The sequence below is a fragment of the Phoxinus phoxinus genome, assembly GCF_949152265.1.
Source record: "Phoxinus phoxinus genome assembly, chromosome: 22".
Taxonomy (NCBI): Eukaryota; Metazoa; Chordata; class Actinopteri; order Cypriniformes; family Leuciscidae; genus Phoxinus; species Phoxinus phoxinus.
This window is the reverse complement of record NC_136897.1, coordinates 26053635-26071134: the sequence shown is the minus strand read 5'-3', so window position 1 is coordinate 26071134 and position 17500 is coordinate 26053635. Positions and strand designations below refer to the sequence as shown.

The 17500-nt window shown below is 39.1% G+C and overlaps 1 protein-coding gene across 3 annotated transcripts in view; it reads right to left on the bottom strand.

The window, feature by feature from the left end:
* camta1b (calmodulin binding transcription activator 1b) overlaps positions 1 to 17500 on the bottom strand; it is a 266259-nt gene that overhangs the window by 43355 nt on the left and 205404 nt on the right. For all 3 annotated transcript variants that reach the window (XM_079597128.1, XM_079597130.1, XM_079597129.1), the window contains one exon: positions 873 to 944. In XM_079597128.1, the coding sequence (XP_079453254.1) occupies positions 873 to 944 (72 nt within the window). The remainder of the gene's footprint in view (positions 1 to 872; positions 945 to 17500) is intronic.

Here is a 17500-nt window from a genome sequence, read left to right as displayed (position 1 = left end):
TGGGGATTTTCCATTGATTGTTTTTATACTGCACTAATAATATTTTCTATCCCCTGCTCCTAAAGCTAACCCCTTGCATTTTTATATCTCCATGAAGACGTTATTTAGTATGTTTATTAAGTCGTTTCCTCATGGGCGCAGTTTACTGCTCCGCACAGTGTAGATGATTTCAGGTTTTACTATCCTTGAGGGGACATTTGGTCTCAACAATGTAGGCAAATCCTGACTCACACACACACACATGCTGAAACTCACACACACACACATGCTACGGGCTGCACGACTCCTCATTTGAGCTGTGTAGTATGCGAGTCACCCATTACCCCTGTAAACGACACGGCGTGCGGCATCAGCGGGCGGCTGAGACTGATTCCCGAACCGCTCGGATGATGTGGCTGGGAAATGAAAGCTTGCACATCTCAGCTGATGCTTGCTTGCGGTGCAAAAACCCTCACGTCCCGCTCGCTTACGGTTTCTGTCAGTCTCCAGACAACACTTGGGTAGTTTCACGGGTCTCCGAGCGGTTCACATCGATTTAGGCTTGTATGTGAACACCCTAAATGAACTGTGTAGTTCACTTATAAAGTGCCAAATATAGAACAAGGACATCTGCTCTGTGAAGTGACAACAGGCCCAAAGCATCATCTACTGGTAGAACTGATCGACTAGTGTGTAAGACGACCTCTGGCTGCTAATATACTTCCATAAATGTGTTTATGACTCTCAATTACTGCCATTGCTGTCAGACTGTTCATGCATTTAACAGAGACGGAGAGCTCAAGACGACAGAATAACAAGGTACAGGATGGGGATGAAAGTTGCTTTGGGTTGTGTATAGTGTTAAAGAGTAAGTGGCAGAGCTGAACTCTTACCTGCAGTAGCCAGTAACAGCGGCGGTGGAACGTGGGAATGATGGAGGAGTGGACATAGCAGCCGTACAGACACTGAAATAAAACACAGAGCACAGCGTCAGTTAAGCACTGAGAATAAACACACACAAATCAGACACACAGCACTCTCAGGGTGTATTCACACTTGTAGTTCGGGTCGCTTAGGTTTGTTTGGTCCGAACCAAAAAAAACAACAAAAACATTTAGTCCTGGTCCGCTTAGCGTTCACATTGGCATTTTAACACCGCACCTAAAGACATAGGGATATGTTCACAACCTTATTGGTTGGTTTTTATTATGTATTTTCCGTGACGGAACAAAAAAGCTGTGTTCTGGGCTTAATGCGATCGCTGTGTGTCCACAGCCTATATAATGGGATTTTGACCAGCGGAGGACTCGTGAAGAGCTTATAAAATGTGTAAAGGAGTCAAAACAGCAGCAGGAATCCCTCTGTCACACACACACACACACACACACACACACACACACACACACACACACACACACACACACACACACACACACACACACACACACACACACACACACACACACACACACACACACACACACACACACACACACACACACACACACACACACACACACACACACACATCTGCTGCGAGGAGACGCGGTTCTGACGCCTGTACTGAACTGTGATGGGCAACAATTGCAACTATGATAAGAGAAACCAGGTACGCTTGAGCATTCTGTAATTTTTAGGGTCTCATCTTGTGACATCATGTCCTGTTTTTGGTTAGTTTACATGTCTTTGGTCCGTGGTGAGTTCATATTTGTGACCCTGGATCACAAAACCAGTCATAAGTCGCACGGGTATATTTGTGGTAATAGCCAACAATACATTGTATCGGTCAAAATTATAGATTTTTCTTTTATGCCAAAAATCATTAGGATATTAAGTAAAGATCATGTTCCATGAAGATATTTTGTAAATTTCCTACCGTAAATATATAAAACATTTATTTTTGTGAGTGAATGCAACACAATCACCAACATAAGTGGACAACTTTAAAGGAGATTTTCTCAATGTTTCGATTTCTTTGCACCCTCAGATTCCAGATTTTCAAATAGTTGTATCTCAGCCAAATATTGTCCTAAGAAACCATATAATCTTAAAGCTGAATAAATAAGCTTTCAATTGATGTATAAATCTCAATTAAAAAAAAATTGACCCATGTGACTGGTTTTGTGGTCCAGGTTCGCTTGAAAGCGGGCCGAGACTCATCTTTTCATGCGTTTAGTGTGCACAGGGTTCTGATGGCATCCGCACTAACAGAGCAATCGCACAAGGGTTTGTTTTAATCCAACCAAACATGCCAAGTGTGAACACACTCTAAAAATAAAGGTTCAATGGTTCCATGAAGAACCTTAACATCCATGGAACCATTTCATTCCACAAAAGGTTCTTTATAGTGGAAAAAGGTTCTTTCGTTTTTATTAAAATGTTGTTCACACTAAGAACAAAATGGTTTACTGAACTGTTTACTGAAAGGTTCTTTGGGGAGCACAACATGTTTTTCTATATTGCAAAAACACCCGTTTAGAGTGTGGGGTTAATAAACACAAACCATCAGCACAATAACTCATACCGACACAAATCTGAACAATGAGGAGAATAAAGGAAGTTAATCATAATATTATACACACATTCTATATTATAAAAACTACACAATCCGTCCTCGTATGATTCTGTTTATAACCAGATAAAAATATCCAGTGGGATGTGATCTTCAGACACTCAGTGTGTGTGTGTGTGTGTGTGTAACTGGTGTCCTTCATATCGGGTCAATAACAGGAGGACTGTAAGTCTATTTACAGCACTGGATTACGAGACCAGTCTCAGATCTTATTGTATATTTGGCTGGCTGAATTTTACAGGAATGAAGCTCATATCAGCGTATCATTCACACACACACACACACACACACACACACACACACACACACACACACACACACACACACACACACACACACACACACACACACACACACACACACACACACACACACACACACACACACACACACACACACACACACACTAAAACCAGTGTTAGGGAAGCTACAAGCTACTCATAATTTGAAGTAGTTAAATTTACAGTCAAGCCATTTTTTATGTGACAAACTGCTATAGCAAAGAGTAGCTAAGTGTATTGAAGCAAATGAGGGATATACAGTATCTTTATGAATATAGCAATCAGAGGATTACATTTGTTATTTTCTGAAATAACATAAGTATCTAAATTAAGGTAACAGCATTATTTGACACATTTTTATTACTGAAAAAAAAAAAAAAATTCAGAAACAGTTGAAAAAAAGATTTTTGTTGCATAAAAAAAAAGAAAATAGAAACAAAATCCCTTCCAATTGTTCTAAAGTCAAATCATAATTTTTAAATGCTGGCAAATGGTTAATAATATTATTATTTTTTTGAATCCAAAGACCCATTATTTATTTATTTTTTGCAACAAAAAACACAAATTTCGAATAAAACAATAAACACAATATTCTAAGAGGTTTACAATACATGAAATGATGAAGCTAACTAGCGTATTACAGTGTAAGTATAATCTAAATACAATATACATTTTTTTAAGTTGAAGTTGTATTTTACAAGAAAACACAATTTCAGTCTTTCTGCTTCATGTGTTACATGCCATTTCTTTGTAAAAATTGCTTAAATCCTACACCCATTTTTTGTTGACACACTTTGACAATTACATCACTTCCTGTTGCCATGCTGACTGTAGCCTTCGTGCCAGATTCTGCATTTCTTAATCGAAATTGATACGTTTTGATACATTTCTAAAAACAAGAAATGTGACAGATTCTTGAAATATTATAATGATATTTTTAATAATAACACTGATGCATAATGTTTCCTCAGTGTATGTCTTTTATTTTATTTATTTATTTATTTTTATATATGTGAAGCTTTACATATACTTGATACAATTTAATTCATGTAGAAGTTCTATTTGTTCTGTTCTTTATATCTGCTTGTTATTTGACATATTCAATAAAAAGAAAAAGAAAAGCCTCCGTGCCAGATTCTGTACCAACAAAAGCTATAGATGTGTATTTTGAATAAATACACACTAGTTTCAGTATAAAAATATCAGGTGAACAGACCTTTATTGATCGTTCTTTTATTTTATTCTATCCAGTTAGCGTGTGTAAACTATCTGAAGGTTTAGGTTAGGTTACTTCCCAACACTGATTACGATGCACGGTGCAAATCTAGTACAGTGGAAGTGTGTCGTCATCAGGTGTTTGGTTTCAGAGGGAGTTGTGCTGAGGTGTTTGGTAACAGTGAGATTAGGAGATGACAGCGTCAGAGGGCATTATTTGCCGTCTGTGGCCCAGACAGATGCCAGAGGCCCACACGCTGAGCAATTAAAGCCTAATTACATTCACACGATTAGATCAGCGCCACCGTCGTGTCTGAGACACGCTCCCACGCACAGTAACGTGCTCACACACACACACACACACACACACAAACACAGGCGCCAAGGTGCCTTTCAGTTGGGTATATCGCTGCTGAACTGGATGCCAATATCTAAATATCTCCTACAGGGGAAATATGAGTCTTTGCCTCATTCTGCCGTCCATGGTTTTCTCGGGACACTGATATGTTGTTTTCATAGGATAAGACAATGAACCCTGGGGAGAGCCTTGCTGCTTTTTCAAATGGTGACAAGCACACTACACACTTTTTTTTTTTTAAATAATTATTATTAATAAACTTTTGAATTATAGTTTTTATTAATTAAAATTTTCCTTGGCAAGTGGCTGAAGTAAAATAAGTTTAGTTTATTAAGTTAATGTTTATTTTATTTCAAAATGTTTTTTATGGTTCTAGTTTTATTTGACTATAATAACCCCGGCTCTACACGGCATTTTAATCTCCTAAGTCGATTTTTACTGCATGAACTTTTAATAATTATGAATCTCAAACCTCTATAAAAACGTTAAAATATCATACTGACATTTTCAGTGATGCTGTATGTCAAGGACACAACGAGGTCACATTAAAACTGAAATGGACTCTCACACCAAGCTCATTATGGACTACGGGATTTTTCAAATTTGATTTACTATCTAGACAAACTACATCACAAATCTCCCTCTCCAGACCATTTATTGAATCTAAGCTTAAAAAAAAAACATTCATCATGATGATGATATCAGAATCATGAGCACATTTACATATGACCGGTTACATTTACATATTAAACGGCTATTTAATATTCAGCAGCTCGGCGTGGGCGGCGTTCGTTTCCCATCACACATGTGAAGAGGTTAGCCAATCACAGCAGAGGTCAGCAGCAAAAACAGCCTGTTTAATTCTCAGGTCTGAGAGCGGGGAGAACAACCACGAAACACTAAATTACAACTTTTTTCTGGTGTAAGAAAACTTGACTAACATAAGTGGAGTTTGGGGGGGGGGGGGGGATCAAATGCTACAAAAGTGTTAAATATGAGCCCTTTAAATGATGCAAAAATGCCTTTGATGCTCATTTTCCTCATGCTGGGTTAAAAAGACATCAAACAGTAAATTCAGCCTGAATCTGTAGCAGAGCACAGGAACCATGGTGTGAAATAAAGTCAGAGAAGAGTCTTTCAGACTGGGCAAAAAGTGTTTTTGTTTCTTCTGGAAAGCTCATTCTGTCTCAGTGTCATCAGGGATTTGATCTATCTATCTATCTATCTATCTATCTATCTATCTATCTATCTATCTATCTATCTATCTATCTATCTATCTATCTATCTATCTATCTGTCTGTCTGTCTGTCTGTCTGTCTGTCTGTCTGTCTGTCTGTCTGTCTGTCTGTCTGTCTGTCTGTCTGTCTGTCTGTCTGTCTGTCTGTCTGTCTGTCTGTCTGTCTGTCTGTCTGTCTGTCTGTCTGTCTATCTATCTATCTATGGATCGACTGCTTAGAACATACTATCCCTTCACATGTTGCTAGTATGCACTAAGTTTGTCTGCAGGCTCAGATGGTTTGCTGTCTAAAGCGGATGACAGAGTTTTCAAATGTTTTGCACCAGGTAAACAGGCCAGTGTTTTTGAGAAAATAAGTGTTTATCTACAACTTGCTTTATCGCTCTGAAATGTAACCCAAAGCCCCACCGAAATAAACCATCAAACTGTCCTCATATCAGCAGTGAATGACCATGAGCCAGGACTGATAAGCACAGGACAGAGTTTGCTGCGTCTGCAGAAACGGGAGGAGAGAGAGAGAGAGAGAGAGAGAGAGAGAGAGAGAGAGAGCAGTGTGTTACTCGGCGCGCAGGAAACACCAGTGCTGCGGTTTGATGCTGATCATCAGAGACAGATCAGAATGAAAGTGATGGGGACAGGCCGTGCCGGACACACATGTGTGCGTGTGTGAGTGTGTGCCGGTCACGTCTCCGCCTGAGTGAAGACATGCTGTCCGCTGATGTTAATGGCGATCCGTCGTCAGGGCTGGGCGGACGGCCAAAGGCATTAAGCGGAATCGAATTCCTCCAAACTAGCTTTAATCAGCAGGTTTTTAAGGTTAGAATTACTCTCTCTCTCTCTCTCTGAGCCAAGGTTAAAGCACACAAGAGTCAGTGGCTGGAAAAAGATGACGTCATGATAGTGTTTGTGTGTGTGTGTGTGTGTTGTAGGGTTGTGCACCATTTAGACTGAACTTACAATGCCTTTTAAATTCCAATTCCAATTCCAGAATTTAAAGCGTGCAAGCAGGATTCTGAATTACAACACATACACACATTAGACTTTCTTATAGATAAAAAAAGTATATAGAAAGTTGAATTGGTAACACTTTACTTGAAGCCTTTAAAGTATTTTAATGCATTAATTTAGCCTTGTAATGCTCCTTGCATTGGATGGTCTCATGGATAATTGTAACCACAGTTATAATACATTATAATACCTATGTTACACCTTTGGAAAGTATAATCCAAAACACATGACAAACAACCAATTTCAGATGTAACAAGGAATCTGAAAATATTATAATGCATTTTAACTGAAAAAAAAGAAAAAATACAATGCATTATAACATATATTATGAATACCTGTATATTGCATTATGCATAAAGGCTTTAAGTAAACTGTAATAGTTTAATTTCTTATAGATAGATATATTAAAATATTTTCCCCCATAATGCATTAGTGCGTTACATTTCAAATTAACTTCCAATTCTGCTTCTGACTCATGAAGGAGGCAATTCAACATTTCAGAATATTGCACAACCATAGTGCAGAATAAAACACAATATGTAGGTATATTTAGAATTTTAAATGATTATAAAATATTATTATTATTAGTTGGGATGTATTATTTATCAAAAACAAAAGTCTTCGACTATGACATCATATCCAGGAGGTTTTGCATGTGATTTTGAATGTGAGTCTAGTGTGAGCGCTAGTGTGTCATTTCTGCACCCCTAGCACCGAACAAAATAAAGACCCTTGTCTGCTTCTGTATAGTAGTACACAGGGTTGAGTCAATATTGTACTGTCTAACTCAATTCAAAGAAAAAGATTGCAATTCCATTTTGTGCAGAAATGATACTCTTTTAATTTAAATCCCTTCCACACAATTCTGTAGATTTTCCCCTAAAATCAGCAAAGATGAAATGTGATCAAATCTGCAGACAGCGTCTTGGGTGTACGAGTCACTAAAGCATATTGACATGTTTGTGTTTTTGGATCGCCGGACCCTTCATGCGTCCTGTGCGGACACCCGGAGCATTAAACTCTCCAAGAACATCGCCGGGAGAAAGACAGAACACAGAGAGCACTGGAGAGAGAAAGCCAGAGGCGTTGTACTCATGTAAACACTTCTGTGATTAGAAAGGGAACTGTCCGTTTCCTAAGGACGCCGGAAAAAACCTCGGCTTACAACAATCATTTTATCCCGGGGAAATTGCATTGGAGCCTCGAGCGCTGAATACTCGCATTCAAAACATCCTCTGGCTAAAAATCCTTCAGTCTGTCAAGAGCGCCTCTCCTTTATCTAATCGTACAGATGCACTCTTCTCTTCCTTTTCCTCCCTCTTTCTGTTATCTCCCCGCCGAGGGTGGATTTTTATCGTCCGGTGATAAGGGTCATCCTGAGGCGGGTGTGATTGGAGCAGTGGAAGGGGTAAGGTAGAGCCATTGAGAGTCTGAAGAGGCAGCAAACCGAATCCCTGCTGATCGCGCTGACACACAGTTAGCACCTGAGGGCCCGCGACTCCGAGGAGACTACTGATGAAGAAGGACAGATACACCTTTCTTTCTCCTCTCTTTTCATGCCCACTACCGACTCAAACGTCCCCAGGACAGTTAGCCACAGCTCAGGCTTTGCAAAGCAATGCGCAAATCTCCTCTTGGGACACGTGGGGTCATTTGGGTCTGGATGGACGGTTAACCTTTGGTAAGAATGATGATGAGCTAAAAGCAGGGGAACATACACCACGAGAGCCACAATAGTTTGTTTACCACACACGATTAAAGGATTATTTTAACCCCCCCCCTCTCTCCTGTGTAACACAAAAGCATAATATTCACTCTGTTTTTTACCATTAAAAAAACTAAAACATTACTACAGGCTGTAAATGTAATCTCCAAAAAGAACATTATTCTTTCTAAATATACTTCTTAATAAATATACAAATTATTTTCATAATTCACTGAGAATCTTGCCATTAAATCTCATCATGCAGGCATATTCAAACTTGTTGCATTCCTTTATCCATCCATCCATCCATCCATCCATCCATCCATCCATCCATCCATCCATCCATTCATCTATCCATCCATCCTCCATCCCCATGATCCATCCATCCATCCATCCATCCATCCATCCATCCATCCATCCATCCATCTATCTATCTATCTATCTATCTATCTATCTATCTATCTATCTATCTATCTATCTATCTATCTATCTATCTATCTATCTATCTATCTATCCACCCCAATATCTATCTATCTATCTATCTATCTATCTATCTATCTATCTATCTATCTATCTATCTATCTATCTATCTATCTATCTATCTATCTATCTATCTATCTATCTATCTATCTATCTATCTATCTGTCTGTCTATCCATCCATCCATCCATCCATCCATCCATCCATCCATCCATCCATCCATCCATCCATCCATCCATCCATCCATCCATCCATATATTTTTATTGTATTTTATTTTTTGGTTGAAATGTATGGTTTATGTACAGCTAAGCAGTGCAAATATTCACCCCACGAGTCCTCACAAATCTGTTTGGTGTCTTTATAAAGCCACCCAGCTTCACTCCTGACCCCACACGTCCCAGCAGTCATTAATAATGTAGAAGCGCCTAGATGAGGACGTCGTCAGCGGTGTAGGAGCATTACTTATAGATGGACATTAGCACAGGAAATAGAGCAGAGAAGAGGAAGAATCATCTTTACGGTAAAGGTCAGTGGTCTTCCTCATTCTGTCCCTTCCTGTGAGAGCGTGCCCTGCTCACCTCCCAGACCTTGCCCTCCGGGATCATAATCGACGGCATTGAATCTCGCTTCGTTTGCGCGAGATCTAATGTGCCTCAGCCTAAAATTGTATGAGTATCTGGGGCTGACAGAACCCTTGAGAGCGCCGTGCGCTGTTATGGAGAAAGAAATGGTGCAAACTTTCTTTTTTTTCCGAGGGCCTCAGCTTCAGGTGGTCAATAAGGAAAAGCTCTTCTTAAATTCAGTTCAGCTATAAATCACAATTAACACATTCACAGGTCTGACCCCTAAATGATCTGTCTGCCGGCTAATATTCCCACTGGTCCTGCTGAAGGAAGGGATGGGGCGAAAGTGCGGCCCGGAAAAAGAACAACATAGCAAGAAAAGTAGGACGGAGGAATGATGAAGGGTGGAAACGGTGGAAAAGGGCAATTGAGGATGAAAAAAAGAGAGAGGTAAAAAACGAAAGAACAAGTGAAACAAACCAGAGCAAGATAGTGTTGTGTTGTATTGTGCATTGTGTGGCCATCTTTAGCTGTCCTGCTGTTTTTTCAGCATTGGTGTTTGAAATACACTAACACAGATCAGTCAGCTGTAAGCTTGACACAAAAATAACAACGAAATCCATTTTATTCAATGGAAATCCAGTAATATACAAGAGTGTTGTTTAAGAATAATTAAATAATTGTACGGATATTTTTAGGTCCTCTACAAATGCATATAGTTAGAAACAAAAGATGATTTAAATAGGTATTAAATAGACACAAGCTGGCTTATATAAATAAAGTGAAAGTTATTTAAAAACAAAACAAAATGAATACACAAAAATATAAGTTCATAACAAACAATTATTATACAATATTATGATATACATAATAAAAACAGGCCTACATAATATTATATATTGTGCTAAATCAATCAATTTCAATTAAATATTAAATAATAATGATATACACACATAATAATATAATATAAATAAAATATAATATTATATAATCTACAAAATTGATATACAAAGTTCTGTCATGAAACTGGCTGGTCCTTAACTGCTTGCAATTACATCATTCTCTATAGGGCACAGCTGATTGGTTCCTGCTGTATCAGTAGCCAATGAGATCGCTGCTCAGCCTTCAAATACTTGGTCAGCATTTGCTGTAGAAGTTGCAGTGTGCTTTCAGAAACCCTCCACCTTCCCCAGCTCCACCTGTATAAATCTGCTACGGGTAATACTGTGTTGTACAGCAGCAGCATGTCTCACTTGCTCACAGTAGTGTGTCGTGTGTGTATTGGCAGTTGCAAGTCCTCTGCAAGACCAAACATATCAACAGTATCATATCCATTACCATGCCAAACACTCCGGGAGTTGTCATGACAGAAATTGTATCATTTTGTAAATAACATAATTTTATAGCAAATAGTTTATAGAGTAGCTCTGCTAAATGTCTAAAAAGTAAAGGAGCGTCCTGACCTGGGTAAACTGCTTCTTTGATAATAATGCTAGTGTTTTAGTTTCGATGGGTTGTGACATGTCACTCACATCTAGTGTCTGTGTATGTGTATACGAGGGAGTGTAGGGTGAACACTAACAGCTTCCTGCCAGATTTGGGATATATATAGAGAGAGAGGAAAATAAAGCTTCATATTTCATTGGCGTAAGAGGAAAGGATGGAAAACACAATTTCTTTGGGTAGGGGCTCAGCGCTGATAAAAAAGCTATTTGTATTCCACAGTCATTCGGAGGCTTTGGCCTGTTTGGCGGCTGCATATTTGTAAACACGGGCCCTTCGGAGCTACTTAATCTTTCAGTACACAAATGCCGAGCGCGCCATGAAAGAGAGAGCGAGAGAGAGACGCGTTGCACGGGTTTATACGTGTAAAACTGCTTATATTTTCTCTTGGTTTTTGATGTACAGCGGTGGAGGAGCACGCTGTGATGACCGCGCTCCAGACAAACACAAACACAACACGCTCTGTGCTAAAAAACAGAGCTGCGGGGGAACCACACACACACACACACACACACACACACACACACACACACACACACACACACACACACACACACACACACACACACACACACACACACACACACACACACACACACACACACACACACACACACACACACACACACACACACACACACACACACACACACACCTGTATGTTGATTCCTACATGAATGCACACACACACGGACTGCAGAGGTCAGCGTGTGAGTGTGTTTGTGTGTGTGGGTAACGGCTTGCATGGTTAGTGGGGCGTGATCGAGCCAATCAGAGCTCCACCTGTCAGCGAGCGACTCTCCGGCCCACGGGTACGGCCCCCAGATGCTCACACAGACACACACACACGCTTACAGACGGTTGAACCAGATACATAAACATATACACACCAGCCAAACACACACAAGCCAGACGATACAAATGATAAATATGGAGCATTATGCAACATGATGAATGAACATGCTATGGTGTTTTTTGTACCATGTGCATGTGGAAAAATGGTTTCCTCTTGATACAACTGAATAATTCATAAATGTTTGCAAAATCTGTACAGAGGGAAATGTCATTGCTCAGATGTTGCTCTTTCTTTGCTCAGAAGACATCATGGAGGTTCATTTACACATCAACAATCATTCTAATGTCCTAAAATCTCTGAGGAGAAATAAAAATAGACACAAATGACAATTGCGTTTTTATAAATTTAGCTTTAAATCAATGGTATATTATGTCAGATCATTTGATTTTGGAAGAATTTGAAGAGAAAAGTTTGAGTTCATCCTGAAATCTTTTGATTTACGTAAGACTTTTTGGTAAATTTACATGTAAATAAAAATAGCCGCTGCCTAATTGAAATAAAGATGAAACAAAATATAAATATTAGATGGAAAATTAGAAATACTGCTATGGCAAGTAACTGATGGAAAATAAGTACTTAAATGACTAAAACTAAAATTGCTATTACCTAAATTGAAGATAGAACTCAAAATATGACTAAATTACGGTGGCCGAGAGAGCTCAACGCGCTGCAACTGAAGAAAACACATGCAAATACAAAAAAACACATGCAAATACAAAAAAACACATGCAAATACAAAAAAACACATGCAAATACAAAAAAAACACATGCAAATACAAAAAAAAACACCCGCAAATTAAGAAAACATCTTCATCAGTTTCACAACACACGTGTGCTCCAAATACTCACAACACAACCAAATACAGAAACGCGCTGCAAATAGAACAGAACACAACGGAAATGTTTCCGGGGAACCCAATAAGTGACGGACCCGGCTGATATGTGCTTATTGCTCGTGAGCATCCCTATGTCCTACGCCCTTAGAGGCAGACGGCAGAGCCCTTGAAGTGGGGACTTTTGTAGCCGTGTGCCGTTATGTAGCCGCTTGGGAACGGACTTGATGAAGGGAGCAACGAAAGACAACGTAATTTCCTCATTATTTTCACCTGGGATGTTCCCATGACAACGCAGCGCGGTGTCCGTCAGCTGAATAGCTGTTCTTACCAGAAATATGTGTTTTTTTGTATTTGCATGTGTTTTCTTCAGTTGCAGCGCGTTGAGCTCTCTCGGCCACCGTACTAAATAGTTATATATTAAACTCTAAAAAATGCTGGGTTGTTTCAACCCAATTTTGGGTCAAATATAAACAAACCCAGCCGTTGGGTTAAATTTTTAAATTACATTTTTAACCCAACGTTTGGGTTTGTCCATGTTTGACCCAATATTGGGTTGAAACAACCCAGCATTTTTTAGAGTGTAAAAGCATATACATAATACTAAACTAGTCTGAGTTTGAGGCATAAGTTGCAATCTCTTTAAAAACTTTGATGAGATGCGTGCGAGATTACTGGGGTCTTTTCCTCAGGAGAAACATCTGAGAAGCTGATGATTAAAGCTCTTCATTTAATCTCAGTGCCGTGTAGGAGAAGCAATTGAGATCTCATTTGTGATTGCTATTGGTTGTTTTGTTTGCAGACAATCGAAAACTTTCATGGAATAAACCGCAACAGAAAATGACATCAACGATGCAAACTTTTTCTTTGAGACGTTCCGAACATCACCATCAAACAAAACACGGAAAACACTGCATACCCGACTAAATGAAAGTGTACAAATCAAAGTAGACTCCACCAGTGTTATTTTCCTGGACAATACGGGAAGAGAGTCTAATTAAAAACAAACACGAGTCTGATGGCGGACGACACGCGAGTGAATGGGCCCTCATCGATCTATGTTGACGCCAAGCTTTAGCGAGACCGCTGGAACCAGACACCAGGAAATGTAAGAACGACGGTGAGAGAAAAGAAAAAAGAAAACGCACTGAGAAAAAGTTCCGCTCGGTGACACAAGGGATTACATCCAACCCCTTTCAGACGAGCCGCATAGGAAATTCTCTTGTATTCTCGGCTTCCTCTTGCTTTGCATGACAATGTGGCGCTATCTAATCAAAAGCAAACAGCGGCAGAGAGAGAGAGAGAGAGAGAGAGAGAGAGGGAGAGAGAGAGAGGGAGAGAGAGAGAGAGAGAGAGAGAGAGAGAGAGAGAGAGAGAGAGAGAGAGAGAGAGAGAGAGAGAGAGAGAGAGAGAAAGAGAGAAAGACCACTTTAGAAAGAAAGGCCGATGCGAGGAGACAAAACTGAGGAACAAATAACAGGTATGAGAGGAAAACAAAGAGGAAGAGGCATTGCTGGAGTCCCTGTACACACACACACACACACACACACACACACACACACACACACACACACACACACACACACACACACACACACACACACACACACACACACACACACACACACACACACACACACACTAAGTGGATGTTGCTGGCAGCTCAATGAGCTCAGTTTGCAGCTGAAAGCCACAGTTAGCGCTTCACTGCTGTAGTTTCCTCAGGAGCGATTCTCTGTTGCCGTATCTAATTCTCCTCCAAAACACTGAAACACCATGTAGTTACCCATAATTCTACACGCTGGGCGTATTTCATTCTCCTCTGCCATGTCTCAGCCTGGGGTTTGGGGAAAGCTGGCTCTGTTCTTGCTCCCCCCCTCCCCCTCTCAAACACTGATATGAGTGTTTGTTTTTCAGTGTTAAAATACTTTTTTTCACTGTTACCTTCCTAATACTAACCTTTGGCTCAACCAATTGTGTGTACTGGAGGCGGGAATGTCTGCATTAGACAGGAAGTAGAATGGGTAGAGGCAATGTTTGGATGAAAATTATTTAAGTAATTTACTTATATTTTTTACCAAAATTTCACATTCATGAATGCAAGTTCAAAATTCTCAACTTTATGGTTTAGCTGACTGAAATAAGGCTGTATAGAATTTATATAAACTTTTTTTTATTTTTTTATTCTGCCCTCCAACACTATTTTTTGTAATGTTTCTCTCTTATGTTCATTTTCTTTTTTTTACAGTTTTTTTTAAAATTGTATGCATAACTGTATGATGTTTAATAATCACCAAAGTGCATGTATAAATTTGAATGTTTATTTAAAGGGCACCTATTATGGAATTTTGAAATTTACCTTTCATGTAGTGTGTAACATAGATCTAAGTGAACAAAAACATCCTGCAAAGTATGAAATATGAAAGTGCACCGTATATAAAGTTATTGTCTTTCAAAAGTAAGAGTCGACTCGGAGTCATTTTTATGAATCGTTAGAAGACCGAAGCTTTTTCTCTGACTAGATGACGTCAACTTGTCAAGTTATTTGAATACGATACGCCCACTTATTGCGCTCCAAGGCCAGCAGGGAAACATCAGGGCGACGAGACGCTGTGTTCTGAAGTGCGACTCAAGTGAAGTCAGCATTTGAAGACTAAGTGGCTACAATTCATATATACAACTATACCACAGAAGTATAGTCCGAGCCTTGTGCTTTGTTCGCGCCATTTTGAAGACGATTGCTTTACCAACTTAAATGCAATCAAACTTGGATTCGCGATATTGAGCTGATATTGAAGGAAGGTTCAGTTCCAAGTGTATTTGCATCAGCTTCCTCCTCCGTATCACAACCTGTAAGTGTTATTAATAATTGTTGCTTTTATGTAGCATGCTTAATAATTATTTTGTTTGTTGTGTAAGCACTGTTTAGCTTCTAGGTCTTCAATGACAATTGTATTGAGATATGTGAAGTGTTTGTCGTTGTTTTCGGAGTTGTCTTATATGATAGAGTAATACCTCGTAGTAATATAACAGCATTTTTTTTTTTTTTGTAAAAACGTTATGTTTATGCATCGGGCTAACGCAAACAAAGACTGATTGTGCTTTTACAATATGAACTCTGGGCTATGCTCGCTAACATAACATTAAATTCTTTATCTTATTTTTATGTTTTTACTACAAACTACAAATCAGTGGACTATAATCATTATTATAACACAATTTAATTGATAAAAGCATCATTGTACTCCGTGTTAAACCATAAGTATTATCTCTGTAAACACTGCTGGGTCATCTGACCAATCAACGCAGATTAGCGTCGCGCAAAGGAGGGGTTTGGAAAAATGAGTCGTTGAACAAATCATTTGGGAGTCGGTGAGCAAATCAGGTAAAAATAAATGCATATTATACGACAACTAAAGTGTTTTTTGTCATTGCATGCACGTAAAACTGTTGTCGGGGACTCCCTAAACAACATTAGGAACATTTTAAATGTCATAATAGGTGCCCTTTAATATTAATAACAAAAAGTATGGTATTATGGTTATGGTTTATGACCCTATATTTACAGTACTTTCTAATGCATAGTGTAAAGCAATTGCAAGTATGATATTGCTTTTATCAGTTCAATAATTCAGTGAAGAGATTCAGTGAAGATTCATAAAGATAGTCTTAGTTTCTGAATGAATTCAAGTGTTTTTGAACTAATCTTTAAAGTGAAAGATTCAATGACTCACTCATAAAGGCAGTGGATCTGCTTGTATTATTTATACCATATAAAATAGACATTTATTCCAGAAATTAGTATGCTAGCACGCTATTCTGAATCCAGACAGTCACTTGTTATCTGAATGAACCAGTGTTTTAAATGAATCTTTTGAGTGAACAAACCAATGACTCACTCACTCACTCACAAAAATAATTTGTTGTGTTCTGAATTAATCAATGTTTTTCAATTAATCGATTTAATTAATTAATTAATGACTCACTCATAAAGATAATCATTTGTCGCAACCTACTGGTGTAACCTGCAGAAAGAGTTACAGAAAAAACCCTATCACTAATAAACAGAATGACTAAACTATTGAATCATACTTATTTAATACACCTTTTAACTCTAAAATACATCATGTTACGTAATTGAAATTGGTCGCAAGTTTCCCATTGAATTTAACGCCTACGCCACCCCACCCATTAAAGCTGCAATCTGTTTTAAGTGTAAAAGGCAGGCGCTTAATGGTACTGTGCCAACAAATGACACAAAAACTGCTGTGTGCTTCTTTACTCATTCCACTCAGAAGAGCAAATTTGCTGAGATTTGAATTAGCTACTGCTATTTCCTGAGGCAATGGTGCCGTTGTTTAAATAATTAAAGATAATAACGTTAAGATTGTGACTCGGTTAGTATGCGCTGCTCATTGCATTGATGGCTTGATTTCGCCTTCAGCTCCACCTTATTCTGATTCTGTTAAAGACAAAATCCACTGATGTGGAACAAGCCAAAACCAAAGTCATTTTATTTGAGAGTGATAGTCGCCGGATCGCTAATACATCTGTCTTAGAGGCCGGTGGGCAGAGCCGTGCACGTGCGCGCGTGTAATTACATAAAATGTGTTCATTAAGAGTGCCATAAAAATTAAAAAACGAACAAAAGCAGCTTTTGACCATTAACCTCACACGCTCGCTCATGACGGGACCTCGAGTCAGAGTATGTGGGTCATATTTGAACAGCTACACCTCTGCCAGAGCAAACAGATGGAGGGAGAAGGACAGCCAGAGGTGGAGAGCGACAGGAGGGGTAAAACACGCACAGGCTGGAGTAACTTGTAGAACAGAAGAGGGAGAGAAAGAGAGGAAAGGTTGCTACTGGTCAGCAGACAGATCCGAAATAATTAAATCTAATGGGAGAACTA